Raw genomic sequence first — 17,448 nt, forward strand, 5'->3', positions numbered from 1 at the left:
CACATGTGGAAAGAGTTCATTTGTCAGAAGCTGTCAATGAGCTCACAGAGCAGGAGAAGAAGAGTTGCCCTGGAAGTGTGTTAGCAGGGTCCCAAGTGGTGTATTTATGGCTTCAAGAGCAGAATCACCCTCTGTGGGTCCCTTGTCACAGAGCAGTCCTCTGGTATCCTCAGGAATTTTGAATTTGGGGCACATTGCCCAGTCTAGTCGATTGATGGTACCATCCTTCAGATGGACTTGGTGGTTGTTTTGGTTCTCCAGTGCAAGGAGATAGGACTCAAATTCTGGTTGCTTGTGCTTCCTTGAATTTCTTCTGTGTCTTGGTCAGAGGCAGGTGGCAGGTACCTCTCTGCGACTAAGGCTTCAGTTGGCTTATCCTGACCAGTGTTTCTTTGCCTGATCCAGAATATATTTATCTAAAATTCATCTTACTGAGGACAATGGCAAAAATGGTAACTAGAGCTGTTAAATTGCGGCTACAGCAGGATGGACACTCTGCCTGGCTGCCTTAAAAAGAGTTTCAGAGCTTTCTGTTGAGTCCCTTCTAATTTTATTTATAAAGGACTTAAAATTTATGGTAGGTTGTTTTCAGCTATTATATGGGAAGTGCAGCTCAGTACTGCCTTCTGAAGTGCAGGGTAGCATAGGGAGCAGGATTTATTTTGGATGTGCATCTCATGGGCAGCCCTTCCTGTATGGGAAGAACTTGAAATGGAAGCGGGGCATTGTGCTGTTTCTAGGGCTCACTGAAAATAGCCTACAGATCTTTCCTGCTGAGTTCAGCGGGTGATGCTGAGAATCCAGCGAAACAGGTCTCATGGGGGAAACTCATCCAGGGTTGGAGAAATCCTCTGGACTGCTGAGGCAATGTCCTAATTCTGTGTTGCAGAGTAATGCTGCTTGCTAGCTGCTGTTGTGGGCTATGCTGTGGACCTTAACACGTTAGCCATTTGTGCTTATTTGCTTATTCTCACTGTGTACAAGTGCAGTGTTGTTCCTTAAATGAATTTATATTTGCCTCTCTGTTGTAATGGTCTGCTTTCTTTTGAATAACCAGAAAGTTTTTAATGGAGGAGTTTCTTTGGAAGAATTGGAGAATGAATAACATAGCAAGTCTGGCTTTTTCCTGGCATGGGGAAACTCTCTTAAAGTATTTTAAAAGTAAACCTCTCTTAAAGTATTTTAAAATCCTGGCTTCTGGCCATTGTTAGTGGTGTCAAGGGCTTGTTTGGCTTTTGACTTGACATGGCTCTTCTCAGCTCCCATGTTATGTTTGACATAATGAACTTACACTGGGACATGTCCTGTCAGTGTTTCCATTGCTGTCACCAGAGTCTTGGGGAGCCTCAAGTTGCTATTGGATTCTCTCGGCAGCTGTACAATACTTACAACTTTTCCAGCTTTTCCAACGTTGTAATAAAGACAGGATGGACTTGGCTGAGGAAGGCTGGTGGCTGGCCCTGGTCGTTGAGCATTTGTCATAGATTTTTTTTGTGTGTGTTTGAATAGTACCATGATCACATTGACACGTGCAGGGGATGATAAAGTCAGTGATTGTAGTTAGAGCTTAAGTGAGAGAAGAACTGAAACAGTTTATCTTAACAGTGGGGAGTTTCCCTACTCGGGACTCTTGTTCTTCACCTGCTTCTCACTGCAGTGAAGAATCGAGTGATGTGCTGTGCCCCTGCAGATCTTCTGAAGAAAATTCCAGTGTAAAGTTTCAAATCCAGCTGTTAGGAGTGTCTGAACACTGGCTGAACTCAGGATGCTCTTGCTTTTGAGGGAGACTTCCCCATCACATTTCATCTCACAGCCAGGGTCCAGGAGATTTGTACTTTCAGAAAATCTCTTGCAGGGTAGTAGCATTGGAAAGCTGGTATGTGGGGCCCCTTGGTACATCCTGACCCTCTTCTTGGCATTTCCAGATAACAAAACAGATGTTGGATATTGCATGGGAATTCTGGGCAATATACACCATGCTGAAGATTAAAATAGTCCTATTCTTGTGACAGCCAAGGACTGGTGCTGGGTGTAGTGTAAGAGCCTCTACAGGCCTGTTCATCCAAGTGTAATGTAACATCCATCATGTTTTGGAAGTAGCAATGTTAAATGGAATTGTGCCTCTTGCCACTGTCCTGAAGGAAGAAGGGAAGACTTCAAAATAAAATTGTTCTTCTTGTGGTTTGTGGTTAAGGCTGAAGTGGCTTCTCTGAGGTATTTGATTTTTATTGCCTCTAAACAGAATAGCTGGCAGAAGTTAAAAATAGCAGAGTCTGCTTCCCACCTGTTTGGATGCTCGTCTTATTTTGGTTTGGAGGTGGAATGCGTGAATGTAAATCGTTCGGATTAAAGTGCTGCTCATGCCCCTGAACAGGGGCAGGAGACGCTTATTGTATTGCGCCTTGGTGAGGATGGGTGCCTGGTTGATGTGACACATGTGCCTTGCTGGAAGAGGGGGAGGAAAATACTCCTGTGAGGGGATCCTTGGGAGCACTGCATGGCTTTCAGTGTGGAAAATTGAAGTCATGAGCCCTCATGTTGAATAACAAAGACAAATATGAATATTGGCTGGTGGAGTGCTGAGAGCATTGTTCAGTCTGCTGAATGAAGCAATAGCCCTTGGCAGGGGAGCCTGGTACTGGTTAGAGGTGCTCTCCAGCAATGATGGTGTAATGGAGCTGCTGCCAAGGGGGGAATATCAGTGCTTCTTGGCTTTGCTCTGCAGCACAGCACTCCTTCCTCTGGGCTGTGGGAGCGGGGCGATGACTAAGCAGTGTTTGCTCTGAAACCTGCACTTCTCTGCTTTGGTACATGGAGCTTTAGTGTGAACTGTTTCCTTAGCTCCTGTACAAAACTCATTTACAAAGGATTTCTCTGGTTCCAGGCCATGTGCAGCCAAAACACGATTCTCTGAAGAGCAAAGCATGGTTAGAACAGTGCTTTCGTCTTTGGAGACAGGGGCTTTACCACTCCATGTCCAACAGCCTTTTATTTTGTGTAAAACTGAATATTGCTTGTGAACTCTTAGTGGCTTATTGGAAGCTTTCTGTAAAGTTAAGTTCAAGTTGGGGTACTATAGGGGATATAGTGTCAAAAGATGTGAAGTCTCCGTATTGAGAATAAGTCATAGAATTTGACTTACAAAGAGATTATGACTTACAAAGAGATTATGACTTACAAAGAGGTTATGAACATATTTGATAAAAGCTCATCATCAGCTGTTGCACTGGAATTATTTTTTGAGACCTCCATTTCTTTCTTGGCTTGCTTGTCTCTGCATCACCAGCGGATGCTGTGCAGTACTGCTGATGCTCATGCTATTGATTCTTTACTGGAATACTGTAAAATTTATCTGGGGCGTTTCTGGTTGGGGTTAAGGCAGAATGCCATCCAGAAAGGTAGTTTGAAAATAATGTTGTCTTGTGGACTGCTTGATGCTGCAGATGGAGATGCCACTGTGCGTTCCTAGTGAGCTCACTGGTGCTGGGGGGACTCTTCCATAAGCCCATTTGTACTAACCTGGCAGAAAACTCTAAAATGACAGTTTTCTGTTGATTTGCTGAGTTTTGGATGGTGCAATGAGCTTGATTCAACTACAGGGATGAGGAAGACAGCAGTCTCCCTGTCACCTTGGTTGGTGGGACAACAGCTCTCCTTCCCTTCTCTTTTTATCCTCTCTTGTGACTCTACCAGCATCCTTGCATGCCTTTTGGTCTCTGAAGCTTTTTTCTGGCATTGTGAGAGAGCTTTCCAGGAGCAAATCCTGAAACCTCCTGGCGGGATCTGCAGCTCAGTGTCGGTGCTATGCTTAGCAGCAGAGCTCCGTTGTGGAGGAGTGTTGTGGGAAACATTATATCTGGTAGCAGTGCTGCCAAACTTAGGTGGCAAACCCATAATTTCAAGGTCTGTCTTGTTCCACAACTCATTGGGGCTGCCTGGAAAGCCTTTGTGAGGAGGAAGAGAGGGAAGGGAAGAGCAACCAAACATCTGGGGCAAATTTGCTTTGATTGTGCAGACGGTTGGAATGTTGATTTCAATACTCTGATGTGTGAATCTGTGTTGAAAGGAGAAAGGCTGAGAGGGCTTAGGGGCTTTAGAGTCCCCTATGCAGGGAGGCAGAAGCAGCAGGGACAAGAATAGCTTGTGTGAGAAGGCTGTGGCACTTCCAGCACAGAGCAGCTGTGCAGCCTGTGAGCAGCCATCCTGCAGCTTTGCATGGGTGGGAGCAGCCAGATCAGAGAAAGTGATTTGCTGGGAAGAGCCAGCAAAGATACCTGGCCAGTCAGGCAAATGGAATCCTTGTTTCCTTAAAATTGCGCCTTCTGATGCACTGGAATTAAAATTTGAACATTTTCTGTGCTTTTCTTGCCTTTGGTATTTGCCCAGGGAGGGGTCTCTGCTGTGCAGGAAAGGTACATAGCCTACTGAAGACCTTACTTAATGTCAAATGTGAAAAAAGCAAATCACTTTTGACTTCCTATCAAAGCTACAACAGAAAGAGTAGGACTTGCTGAGCATTCTTGGTGTTTGAAGGCCGATATTGAACAGTGGATCCTCAAAGTAGCAGGGGACAAGGCCTGCTTCATCCTTGTCTCCTTTCTGAGCCAGAGAGACACACGTGTTGTGCTGGGGTTTTTTGATGTTGCTTTGTGCTACCTTTTCTGAATAGGCATACTTATTGTAATAGTGTCACACCCCTGGAGGATATAAAAGGTCAGCAAAGGTGGAAAAGCTTGTGGAATGTAGAATTCAGTTAAAACAGTTTTAAAAAGTAGCAGAATTTGATGTTTGGAATGATGTGCCACTTGGTCTGTGTGTGCCAGATGACTAAAGAAATTGCTGCTGGTCCTGATAGTTTGATTTTTATACACAAAGTTATGTGTATGTTTTGGAGGTGGTTTGGTGTTTGTGTATATCTTGGAGTAATACATTTGCATAACGTAGGAACTCCTAACACAATGTGGACATAATTATTTGGGTAAATGATTTGCTGCTTTGCAGACTTCAGCTCTGTTTGTAACTGGGAAAAAATATTTATATGAAATAAGCAAAGTATATGGAACCTAAGAGCTTACAACTTCGGTGCATGATACATCCACAGTTACCATGCTTTAAAGTGGCTCTTTTCAAAGCATGGATGATAAATATAAAGTTTTTTTGCTGACATGACAACACAAGGTTTGTTTTTAGTACTGAGAGTTCAGTGGCATTAGAATATTTCAAGCTTGGCTTAGCAAGTTTAACTTTCATTGCTCACTAAATGTGTAATTGACATCTTCTCATCTGTTTTGGACTAAAACTATCACTGGTTTTAACTTTCCTATCACACATGACTTTTTCAGGATTGCAGGATGTGTGAAAACCGTTTACTGTAGCCATATGCTTCTTGGCTCAGAACTCCAGGATGTTTCAGTAGGTTTGAAGCATGGGTGGTTATGTGATGTGTGGTTTTTCTTTTACAAAAGCTGTGTTGATTCTTGCCTAGACTACTCTATCTCCTCATGTTTCCAGATAGTCTTCTGCAGGATATTTTCTAGTGGTTGCATTAGAAAGGGATCATGTTTGCAGGAGGGTGGCTCCACCAGATGTCTCCTTGATCCCTGCCTTGCATATGGCCTGTGCACCTTCCAGGTGTCCAGCAAGTCTACCTAGCTGGATACCTGAGGATTGAATCACTTTATTGTGAGTTTGCCATCCTGGCTGGGTGTGTTTGGTGTGAAGAGATGGCTGTTATCTGTGGGAGGGACACAGCTAAGAAGCCAATTGTCCCTTTATCAGCTCACTGTCCTCCTTCTTAGATGTTTCTAGGTCAGCAGGCCCACTCTACCATTTCTCTGCAGATCCTGGTGATAAATGTGTTTGTTTAGATCAAAGTGAAAAACCCAAAAAGTGAGCTGTACATCTTGTCTGTGTGCACCATCCTCTGTAGTATAATTGTGACAGTGCATTAAACTGGAGACCACCCACAGTCTGGCTGGACTTTTGTCTACCCTCTCTTTTGTAGCAATGTGGCTGCTTTCATTAACGTATTTTCCTAATTGACTTGCTTGAGGTTTTTGCAATCTTCCCGAATTTAGGGGTAGAACATCTACTGGGTTTTTCCCATCCACTAGCCAATTGCCTTTTTATTTTGTTGGTTTCCTTCATGTTGATTTTTGACGGCTTTTGCCTGAGCAGGTCCAAACACTGTTGTCTTCAATGTCTGAAGATTATTCATTGTTAGTATCTGAGATATGCCTGGTTTTGACTTTTCAACAAGTTCACTGCTGTTCTTGCCTTAAAAGAATAGTGGAAATGTCTCCTGTTAGCCTGTCTTCTGCGCTCAGAAGGGATTAAATTCTGGGAATTAAGGCACCTGGGCAGTTGACTTCACACTCTTTCATTTGCCTGACTTTTGCAAGGAAGCAAAGGAATCTTAATGCTGGAGATTTAAAATAATCCTGGCAGAGTTTTCCCAAGACCTTGACTTCCACAGAATTGTAGAACAGTTTGGGTTGGAAGGGACCTTAAAGGTCTCTTCATTCCAACTTCCTGTCATGGGAAGCGACACCTTCCATTAGGCCAGGTTGCTCCAAGCCTCATCCAACCTGGGCTTGAGCACTTCCAGGGACTGGTCATCCTCAGCTTCTTTGGGCAACTGGCCTCACCATTCTCACCCACATCAGTTGATGAGCATACTTAGCTTGCTTCTCAAAATCCCATGGTGTGAATTATTTTTCTTTATCCAGGATGTGATGCAGTAAGACCAAATGAGATGTATTTTGTAAACCCAGCTGGAGGGGTCTCTGACTGTCACTGAGGGAGTGGCTGTAACTGCACCCTAGGAAGTGTGCTGTGCACTGGACGGTGATGCATGACACTGGTTCAGTCACCATTACCTGTTCCTATGGCTCCCAGTGTGATGATGGTCCTTTTCTGCTGCTAAAGCACCAACACCTTGTGGCCCTTCGGGCCTGCGTAGTGGTGGTGGGCTGCTCACTTGCTGTGTAGTTTTGACCTAGTTTTACACTGCTGCCAAAGCAGAGAGATTTGGAAAGGGATGGATAACTGTCGTGGTTTGCTTCAGTGAGTTGAGATCTATCTCGTCGATGGGAAAAGGCACTTCTAAACACGGCGGTGTTGATGACTTCAGTCTGGTGGTGACAGGATTTCACACGAACCTTTGAATTTTTCTGTGGACTTCATAACACTAATGCAGTGTGATTTGTGGCTGTTGTTTGTGGCTGTATGGAAGAAAATGCTTTTTCTGCTCAGGTTTTCTTATACTTGGTACTTGTTCTAAACTCTGCTTTCCCAGGGAGGTAGGAAGTGGTGTTTGTACTCTGGAATGTGAATGTTAGCGTGCGACCGAGTTTGGAGAACTTTTTAGAGAACTGTAAAGGGAGGTAATATATTCCTACTGAAGCTGCTAAACAGCAAAAGCTTCTGTGAGCCCAGATGAGCCCAGAGGCACACACATTTTCTGTAAAAGCTGTTCCTAATCCTTCAGTTTGGAGATGTAAGAGGAGTCCTTCTCTCGTGCTAATTGGTGGAATGTCCTTACCATCAGCTTTCTCTCCTAAAATGCCCTGACTTGCATGTGGTGCTGGTCTGGCTGCTCTTCCTTCCCCTTGCCCTGGGGGTCTTCTGAGCATCCATGTTCCACGAGCTCACCATGTGGGACTGACACAATGCAGCTTTTCTTGCTCTTCAACTTCCCTTAGTGGTAATTTGAAACTTACTTTTCTTTCATGACTCTTACTGCATATAGTTCTGAAACTGCTCTTCTGGAAGGTTTCTTGGGTGGTTATAGTGGACAGAGGGCCACAGGTGTTAGCAAGGCAGAACGAATGTGGATTGCACTGGAGATATTTTTCTTCCCCTTCTTCAAACTCAGACCTTCAGTTTCTCAAACGGAAGCTAAAAGGATTGTTTTTTTCCTGTTGCTTCACTGAAACAGGGAGAAGCATGTCAGCATTGCGTGAGAACCCACCTCTACAACACTTCCATTGGTAACAAGGATGAAGGATCGCAGCTCTTAGCTGGCAGGGGGTCATCTTGTTCCACATTGAAAGGATTATTGGCTAGATAATAATCACTTTGCATATTTAAGTACTGAGCTGTGAATGAATGCAGTACTGAAGCTTAGTTAAAGTCCCATTTAAGTTTCATTAATCTTCTCAGAAGAATAAGGGTAGATTTTGTTTCACAGTGCTGAGGTTTGCTGCAGAGCACAGAGAAGTTTGGAATTTCACTGTGTAACATTTTATTGTTGTGTACATCAAGAAAATCTTGTTTGAGCTTCTTAAGTCAGTGAGAACTGTTGTGTTAACATTTGGGTTCATCTTTCCAGAAAAAAAACCTGAGCTTTAATCTTTGGTGGATCTGAAGAAAAGGTTACCAAGTTGGAGGGTACAAAAATAATTGAAGTGACCCTGAAGGGTTTTGTGGGAGTGCTCTCTGACCCTTACAAATTCTCCTGCCTGCAAATGTGTTAGGAAGCCCTATCCTCTACAGCAGAATTCCAGTGCTAGTCTATATATTTTTATAAAGAAACTATCCTTGACTAAAAGACTGAGACAGCAATTTCAGTGGGGGGCACTCTGCCTCCCAGCTTTTGAAAGTAGTCTAAAACCTTCATCTGTTGCTGAAGGATGTGGGATGAGTGCAGAAAATTGAGGAAAGTACACTTTGTAAGCCACAACATTGTTGATCTTAGAGGCTGCTGTAAAACAGAGCAATTTGGGTGGCATCTTAGTTTTCAGTTGAAAGAATCAGTTTGGCAGTCTGAGGATAACTAGCAGACATCTGGTAGTCTTTTAAAAAGAAAGTTGATGTCCAAATTTTCAAATTTATAATTACTTTGGGAGATACAGTTTTAGATCATGTCAGTCTGACCAAACTGCAATTAATTACTGTAATCCTTCAGGTACCATTTTTTATGTTCAAAGTGGAGAGGTGATTTCTGCCACTTACTGCTGTAAAAAATAAAAGTGCTTTAGTTAATAATGACTGTAATTAGGAGCTTGGAAACGTTTTCCAGGCTTGCTTTTTTTCCTCATAAACTTGTGTTCATGTTCCCCAAAGCACCAGTGGTACAAGTATTGGTGTAGCAGATTGTGCAGCAGCGAATGCTTGCGCTGAAAAGCTCTGCTTGCTTCCAAAACTGCTGAAATGCTGGTTCTCTTATGTCAGATCCCTGAGGTCTAACATCTCAGTGTCAATGATGTGTTTAAGCTTAGAGTGGTTTTGTATCTTTGGGCTCTTAAAGCATGTCTGGCATCTTAAGTATTAGTAGAAGCAGAGACTTTGTGAGTCAGAGTTGATTTTTCTGTGGGTGTGACAGCCAGGTGATTTTGTGCTGTTCTGCTGTGGAGAGGAGATCGGAGTTTCTATGATTAACTTTTTTCAAGGAACTCTTCACTGTGAGAGCTACTCAGGCTGAAAGGAGAACGGGATGGTTTGCACTCAGAGTTCTTTCCAAAGGAGCTCCCCAGGAGAATATAATGAATGTTTTGAAATGATTTACGAATATTGGATGTCACCAGTTTCTCACAGTTGAAAGTATTAATCCTGGGGCTGCTTTGAACCAGCCCTTTTATGTACAATTGAAAGAAAAGATGTGACTTCTCAAATGGAGAATATGAACATTTCAGTCTGGGGGAGGGGGGGCAAGTCCTACCGTTGTCCTTCAGTTGTATGCACCAAGCTAATTTTTCTTTAAAATTCTTCTCCTACCTCTTTGTTTTCCCACGGGTGCTTTTTTGCCTTCTTAGTTTGGGCAATTGTGGCAGATGCCAGCGCATTCATTATGTTTTTGCAGTGTCTACATAAATGCTGCTACTCTTGTGCTGTTTGTTCTATTAATACAGCATAGTGTCTAAAGTACCTGTTCGGTTTTTTGGTAATTAGGTATCATCACTCTTGTGGTGCAGATTTTAAAATTTCCTGTCAGTTGTGTCAAGTTGTTTATTACAGTGGAAAAGAGTTGACAGTATTTTAGTTTCAAAAGTTTAGACTCTTCTCTGTTAAATGCATCACCCTGGTAGTAAACTGACACTCCTTTTCTTTCTCCTTTCAGCCAGATAATGAAATCTCTTCAGACTGCAATCACGTAAGTATTGCTTTGTTTATTCATTCTCTAGCTATGGCATTTTCACCTCCTATCCCTTGTGAACCTGAGGTATTTTGCATAGTTTGGTACTTTGCAAAGGGTGTTAATCAAGACACGTTGGGTTTCTGTACTGGTCTTTGGAGGAAGAACACAAGGTGATTTCTTTAACCCAGTATAACCACATTGGTCTTAAAGGAGACTTCAGAGTGGAACATTTCTAAGAACTTTATAAACTGTACTTCTCTATCAGGGGAGGATAGCAGACGTCTTTCCTGTTTTATAATTGGGGGGTGGTTCCCGTGAGTTACTGGGAGCAATGTGATGTGTTCCTTTTGGGAAAGATATGAGCAGTACTGAATTTAAATTCTTAATTTCAGCTGTTGACACCTTCTGTATTACTTTCACAGCTGCTAAATTCTTAGACTCGCTTGGAAAATGCTGTGGGGGTGTGATATTTAGAGGCAGTTTGAGACACTTGGCTGGTTTTAGAACAGATTTCCTCTCAGCACAGTGTTGTACAGTGAGCAAACTATTAGCCAGTTTTTGGGCTGTCAAGCTGACTCTTCAAATCCCAAGACTCACTCTCTCTCTCAAAAAAAAAAAAAAAAAAAAAAAAAAAAAAAAAAAAGAGAGAGAGAAAATTCATTGCTGAGGTTGGTATTAGGTTCCATTTGGTTTTTCTCATTTCCAGTCTGTCAGCATACACCATATCAAGATCCTTAATTGCTTGGTTAGCCCTGAACACAGACAGACAAGTGCACGCCTCAGTGACAGTCTTGATTTTGGATGCTTGAGAAGCTGTATTTTGCTTTATTATTGGAAGATATATTCCAGAGATGAAACCCGGTCATGCTGTACAACTAGTAATTTCCAACTGTGTTTATAAATTAACCTCTAGCACTGCCTGACTTCGTTGGCAGCTGCAATTCTCTGTTGTGCAGGGTTGGATCTGATGAAGGGCACATGTTTCTGTTTAAGTCTTTTTCAAAAAGAGAAAACTCCAGTAATTAAAATGTATCTGCCTGACATTTAAATGTGCCAGCAAAAATTACCTGAATGAAGAAGAAATTGAGAATTATCAAAGTTAGATCTTTCTTCCGCTGGATTAAGTGATGGCATCTCTGCTTCAAGGCAAATGTTGGGCGGATGTGGATTATGGAAGCCATTCACAAATAAGAACTGTGGGCTAAGTCTCATTTTCTCAGGCAGAAATTGAAGGGAGGTGATAAAAAGCCATACCACAGAGATTGTCTCATGTCCAAATGTTTTCTTTGCCTCTCTCCGCAGTACAATTGCTGATCATCCCCTGGAAAATACTGCCTAGTGCGAAAATCAGGAGTTTTAAGCTGCAAGTTTAACCTTCTTTCTGTTTGTAGGAAGGTTCATTTGGAGAGCATCTCATTTTGAGACTCTCCAAAGTGTGAGATAAAAAATGCAGAGATGGATTCTCATCTTGTGTCCTCATTCTTGTGCTTCCAGTTCTGCCTGGGAGAGACCGACAGCGCTCTCTGCAAGGACAGGTTCCCTATTCATTCACTTTTACCTATTGAACTTCATGTTTACAATTTACTCCATCTGTAACACCCTAATTTCCCATCACCTCCTTTTTAAACTTTTCACAGCTCCAAAACCATGAGAGGTGTGGAAGTTGGTGCAATTATGCTCACGCTGATTTTGGTTCTCTCTCCGTGCTTCCACCCTCCGGGAGTGGGTGTGAAACTTGTGTAGAGCATGTGATTGTTTTCCCAGTGTTTTGTGTATAATTGAAATGCTGAAGTAAAAGTTTGACCAAATTTTATCTTTTTGATATTAAATTTTCACAAAGGCAGAGGTTTTAAAATTAATTTTTAAAACTTCTTAATCTTTAGGTTAATGAAAAATGTTTAAATGCAACTTAAGTTCCTGGAAAAACAGATGAGCTAATAGAGCAATCAGGCAACGCTTCAGCTATTAATTTATTGAGATTTCGCGACCCTACCCTGTATTTAAACTTGATGGTACCTCAGGAGGACGTCTGGGATGTGTGTGTATATCTACAGGGTGTAACTTGCCCAAGACTGATTCTTGCACAATGACCCTGTGCATTGAGGCTCCATGAGCTCATTGCTGGCCCCTGGAAGAACAGTCATCTTTAGGCGTTTTTGCAGTCTAAGCTCTAATGTATCATTTTGCTTAGCAAAAGAGAACCTCCTGTAGGTCTGGAATATAGCTGCATCCAAAAAGTTGTCTTGGCCCTCACTAAAGAATCAAGCTGCTTTGTCTCCTGCCTTTCTTCCTAGGTTTTTATAAGGTTTTCAGCATGACATCTGCTCATATTGAGGAATTAATTTGTTCAGTTCACTTGCATCAGGCAGACACACCCTGGCACACAAAGGTGTGGTCGGCTAAAGGTGTTGCTAAGTATACGGCAGGTAGCAAGTTAAAGCTTTGTTTTATCCTTTCAGGTATGAAGTATTCTTCATTTGTTATCTTTGCTTTTAATGAGTCTGCTCATGACCTTACAGAGATTTCTGACAGCCTGAATTTGTTCAGTATGAGAAAATTATTGCTGAAATGAAGGGACAAACGTGTTGTCGAGGAGACTATTTTATTATTGATCATTTCACTGTAGAAGGATGATGATAGAGATTTGGTATAAATGGTGTTTCATTGTTTTCTGAAGCAAAATGTTTGTTATTCTCCATGGAAAGCTCTTAAGCTCCCTTTCTACAAATGCTTTCTCCATAGCTCTTGTGGAACTACAAGCTGAACCTGACTACTGATCCAAAGTTTGAATCCGTGGCCAGAGAAGTCTGCAAGTCCACTATTGCTGAGGTAAGCCAGGAGGAAGGCATGGCTGCTCTTGTGGCACTGAGGCTTTTCTGTTTCTTTGTGATAGTGAATTAACATGTGAATAGTGATTTGGGAAAGCTCTAGTATCATATACCAAATTTGTACCTGTAATTAATTCAATCTCCTTGCTGAAGAAGCCAGGTACCTTAGTGGTACCAGCCAAAGGGATGGGATAAAGAAATGCTGAATTAACAACCCACCAGCTCCTACCAGACCTTTTGTCAGAAATCGGTTGTGAATTGGATTTGTCCCCTCTTTATCATGTGTTTGACATTTGTAAGAGTGTTGCTGGAACAGGAGTTCTGCTGACTTTAACATAAGGCTGGTTTTAGACTCTGTCTTGCTAGCAGAAGGGATAAGCACACAGACATCAGATAATAATCAACTTGAAGGTTTTTTTTTTCAAGTTTCAAAGGGTAGTTACTCCAAGGAGACTATGTTAGGAACTTCCTCTTTTTAGGTTGTGCTGGGAGTTCGTCTTCTGTATCTCATGCATCTACTCACCTCAGTCCAGTTTCAAAGATGACTTGATCAATCATTTTTCTTTCCTTGTGCGCGTGCTTGAGCTCTTGAGGCTGTGTGCTCATGGGGAAACTAGCTGAGCCGAGGTCTCTTCCCCTGTTTGTGGTGTTTTTCAGCTAGACTTCAGGGAAGCAGTGGAAGCAAGGCTCTCTGCAGCTGTACAGGCTTCAGCTGAACTTAATTTAGTCACTAAGCCATGCTCTCAAAAGCATTGTTTGTATATCCAGCAATATAATGTGACCTAGCCATAAACTTGCCTTTAAAAAAAAATGTGTAGTCTGCTCTAGTGTAAGCTGTTTAGTGTAAAGGAGAAATCAAAAAAATTCTTGTTAAAGAAGGCTAGAAGATGAAATAGTGGAAGACAGCTTGCATCTAAGGATTGTGTTGTAGTTGGTTTGGTAACTCCCAAAAGCAAACACTGCCAAATCTGTTGAATCCCACTTTTTTGCGATCATAGAAAAGATCGCGTTTTTCTGGTTTATGTCATATGGCTGCTGCAGGATTTTTACAACCAAGGCATTCTTGAAAATACTCTTTTAATAGTCTGATTTATTACCCTTTTTATACAGTGCCAGTGTGGCATTGCTGTAAGTGATGCCCTGTAAATCTGGGATATTATGTTTAAAAGCGGTGGGAAGAGTATACATAATTTTAGAATTTTGCCATTTGGTGAGTGGTTTTTAGTTAAAGAAAAAGGTTAGATAAGGAGCAATAATCTCACGTTTAATCTTCTGGTGTTTAATACTGAGGCAGGTGCATAAACCATTCCAGTAATATTTTTTAAAGGTACTTCTACAGAACTCTTTAAAACAGATATATAGTGGGCATATACTCCTCCCGTTCAACATTAATCTATTCGTATTTTCCTTAAATTGCCACTAAAAGGTATAGGTGACTTTTTGGGTGAATGAGCTCTGTTTAAAGTATTGGTTTGCACTAAGACAAAATACAACTAGAAGAGCAATTCCTAGAAAAAGTCATTTGGGAAATGGTGACTGACCCAACTGGGTATGGGTATGTTCTGAAAAGTGCACCTTTAATTTTATCAGGTAAGTACATTTCTAAATTCCAATTTATTTTCTTCTCAGCTGTTGTGGCTTTTATAAGTTCTGGCAAGAGCTTTAACCTAGAATTATAGTTGGCTACCAGATAACAGTTGTTGCTTCAGAAGTGGTCTGGCAATATCATGTTAGCTTGGTCTTTTCTGCAGTTCATTGGCTCAGGCCATGGAGCTCTGAAGCTGTTTCCAAAGCCAGGCTCTTCCCAAAACAGCATGTTGCTGTTCTGTGCTGGTTTGGCTCATGGTACTTGAGCTGAAGTAGAGCCAAACCAAAAATGCAGCTTTCTCAGAGAACACTTGCTCAACTCTGTCATGTTCAGGCTGCAACGTGTTTTCACTTCAAAATGTATTTTACACCTTATCTGTAACAATTACTTTGACCTTAGTAACTGTTTTTCTAGTAGCTATTTAGATTAAATATAAAATGTTTCACCAGCCTACATCTGCCTTCAGATAATGATGTTTAAAATACTGAATGTTTTGTCACACAGAAAGTAATGGCCTCATAAACTGAGGCAGAGATCTGTTTTATTCATCTAGTCTGACCTGTGTGAGTCTGTCACAGGGTGCCCTGAGTTATCCTTGTTTGAATTAGAATATATCTTCCTAGAGACAGCTCTCCATTTTTTAAAATTTCCAATATAAATATTCCAACTTGGTATTTGAGAACCGATAAAATGGTTTCCTGCCTGTTCCCTTAGTGCTGCCCTTGCTTGTTATCTGAAACTGTCAGAATTATTGATTGCCATAGATCTTCCTTGAGATTGATGAGCCCTTCAGTATTTTTACAGGGACAAATCTTTGATGCAATCAAGTCAGCCCATGTATCTATTCCTTGCAAACCTGTCAGCACTGAACTTTAGTGTCTGCCTGCCAGGGGTTCTTCCTGCAGCATTATGATTGCAGTTTTCAGCACACTGCTGAGCAGGGGCCACTAGAACTGAGCGAGTGTTTCAGCATGGGTTTGCCAGGGTTAGAGAGCTGTGTAGTCTCGGTGCTCCTTAGAGCAAGGCATTGCACTGCTCCTATCGAAAGATTCCTCCAGGGACTGTCCTTAACTGATAAGTAACCATGTTTTCCCCTTCCTTTGGAAAGACACTGTCAAAACTGCCTGCATCTTTTACTTCCAGAGGTGACGGGTTTGGCCTGTCTGCCTCCCTGAGCAGTGCAGGCTGTGATTTATACTGGGGACTTGTCTGTTCTTGTACGCTGCTTTTCCAATCTCCGCGCAGCTTTCGGCTTCGGTTAGCTGTGATTTTTACTTTTTTTAGACCACTGAGTAAAATGGTTTTAGTACCAACAATCAGTTCATGCAAGAGCCTCATAGAAAAGGATTTGATGAGGATTTTCCTTTATAGTATTTTTCATCTCCTAGCAAGTTATAAACGGTTCCATAAATAGTGTTGAGTTTTGAATCAGTCTCACTTCTGGACAAAATCTTACATTGTGCAAGGTCAGGTGGCTAATGGGGGTCTAAGTATGATTTAGAGATGTTGTAATATGCTCAGCTTTCTAAATAAAGGTTTGTCAAACTAGCATTTTTCCTACAAGTCTACTTGATTGCAGGGGTTCAGTGTAATTATAAAAGACTATTATTGAGCAATAGAGTTTATAATTCTCAAGGTCGCTGTGTTTGCTTTTTTTGGATGCTGGCACACAGGAGATTTCTCATTTCTGAAATATTTTCAATTATTCTGACTTACTGAAAATCAAACTAAAGCCTAGAGGGTTTCTTTGCTAGCAGATTTTGAAGCTACAGATGCAAGTTTCTTTGAGGATTTTCTTATATGGTTAAATTCATAAGCTGCAGCCACTGTAATTTTTTTTTTCTTTTTTTTTAACAGATAAAGGAGTGTGCAGATGAACCAGTTGGTAAAGGGTTCTTGGTGTCATGTTTGGTGGATCACAGAGGCAACATCACTGAGTACCAGTGCCATCAGTACATCACGAAAATGACAGCTATTATCTTCAGCGATTATCGGTTGATTTGTGGCTTCATGGATGACTGCAAAGCTGACATCAATCTCCTGAAATGTGGCAGCATTCGACCTGGAGAAAAGGTATCCAAAGAACATGTAGATTGCCAATAGACTTGTAAAAGTCATTCACTTCAGGAAACTGGTGTGGAGGCTCTGCAACAGTATTACTGTCTTACTGGCAACTAAGAAAATACATGCTGTATCTCATCTATCTGGAAAGGGTGATGTCCTGATTGTTTGCAGTTCCTTTTTAATAAATATGCATTTGTTCCTCTGTAAGGAACTGCTATGCAGAGACTTTAATTTGTCTTTCCACACCCCGCTACAGGTGATCCGGCAGGTAGTTGTCTCTTTGATGAGGCTCTCTCTAGCTTGACTTAGTACACTGAATCCAAACAACAGATTTAAGCAGGCCTATTGCTTGGCTTATTTCACAGTCTGGTTAGGTTATCAAGGTGGTGATGCCTGTGCTATAACCCTTTCTGCGTTCTCAGGCTGTAGTTGATAGACTGGATCAACATCTTTTATCTGTTTGCTTCTCCTTTCCTCTGCCCCTACAAAATCAGTTGAAGGGCACAGGGTATGTGTTGTCACATTTTAGTAGTACACACTTACCAGTACTGTCCTGTTTTTACTAAATCAGTGTTCTTTTGTCCGTGAGACCTAAGCAGAGGTTGAGTTTATAGTGACTGGATGTGGGATTATTTTCAAGGGACTGTCTTTCCCTGTCTACTTCAGCATAGCTAATGTAGGCAGCAAATATGTGGTGCTGCAGGAATGAGTGACTTTTTCTATGATAAGTTTTTATGTTTAGGGATAAAGTTAAAATTAGCCAATCAACTTTTTACAGTGCTTTTTAAATTATAGCTTTTATGCTTATAGCAATTAGTCTCATAAATGAGGTATTAATGAAGGGGGTTGCAATAAGATACACATTTTTTTGGTTAAGAAAAGAGGCTTTC

General features: G+C 41.6%; 1 protein-coding gene across 1 annotated transcript in view; it reads left to right on the forward strand.

Annotated features, from left to right (window-relative positions):
- Positions 1 to 17,448, forward strand: part of GLG1 (golgi glycoprotein 1) — an 83,077-nt gene that overhangs the window by 28,084 nt on the left and 37,545 nt on the right. The window contains exons 2-4 of the mRNA XM_066194435.1: positions 10,061 to 10,093; positions 12,821 to 12,907; positions 16,352 to 16,567. Coding sequence (XP_066050532.1) covers positions 10,061 to 10,093; positions 12,821 to 12,907; positions 16,352 to 16,567 — 336 coding nt within the window. The remainder of the gene's footprint in view (positions 1 to 10,060; positions 10,094 to 12,820; positions 12,908 to 16,351; positions 16,568 to 17,448) is intronic.

The sequence above is a fragment of the Chamaea fasciata genome, unplaced genomic scaffold (assembly GCF_029207755.1).
Source record: "Chamaea fasciata isolate MVZ Bird 193981 ecotype frontalis unplaced genomic scaffold, bChaFas1.0.hap1 SCAF_12, whole genome shotgun sequence".
Taxonomy (NCBI): Eukaryota; Metazoa; Chordata; class Aves; order Passeriformes; family Sylviidae; genus Chamaea; species Chamaea fasciata.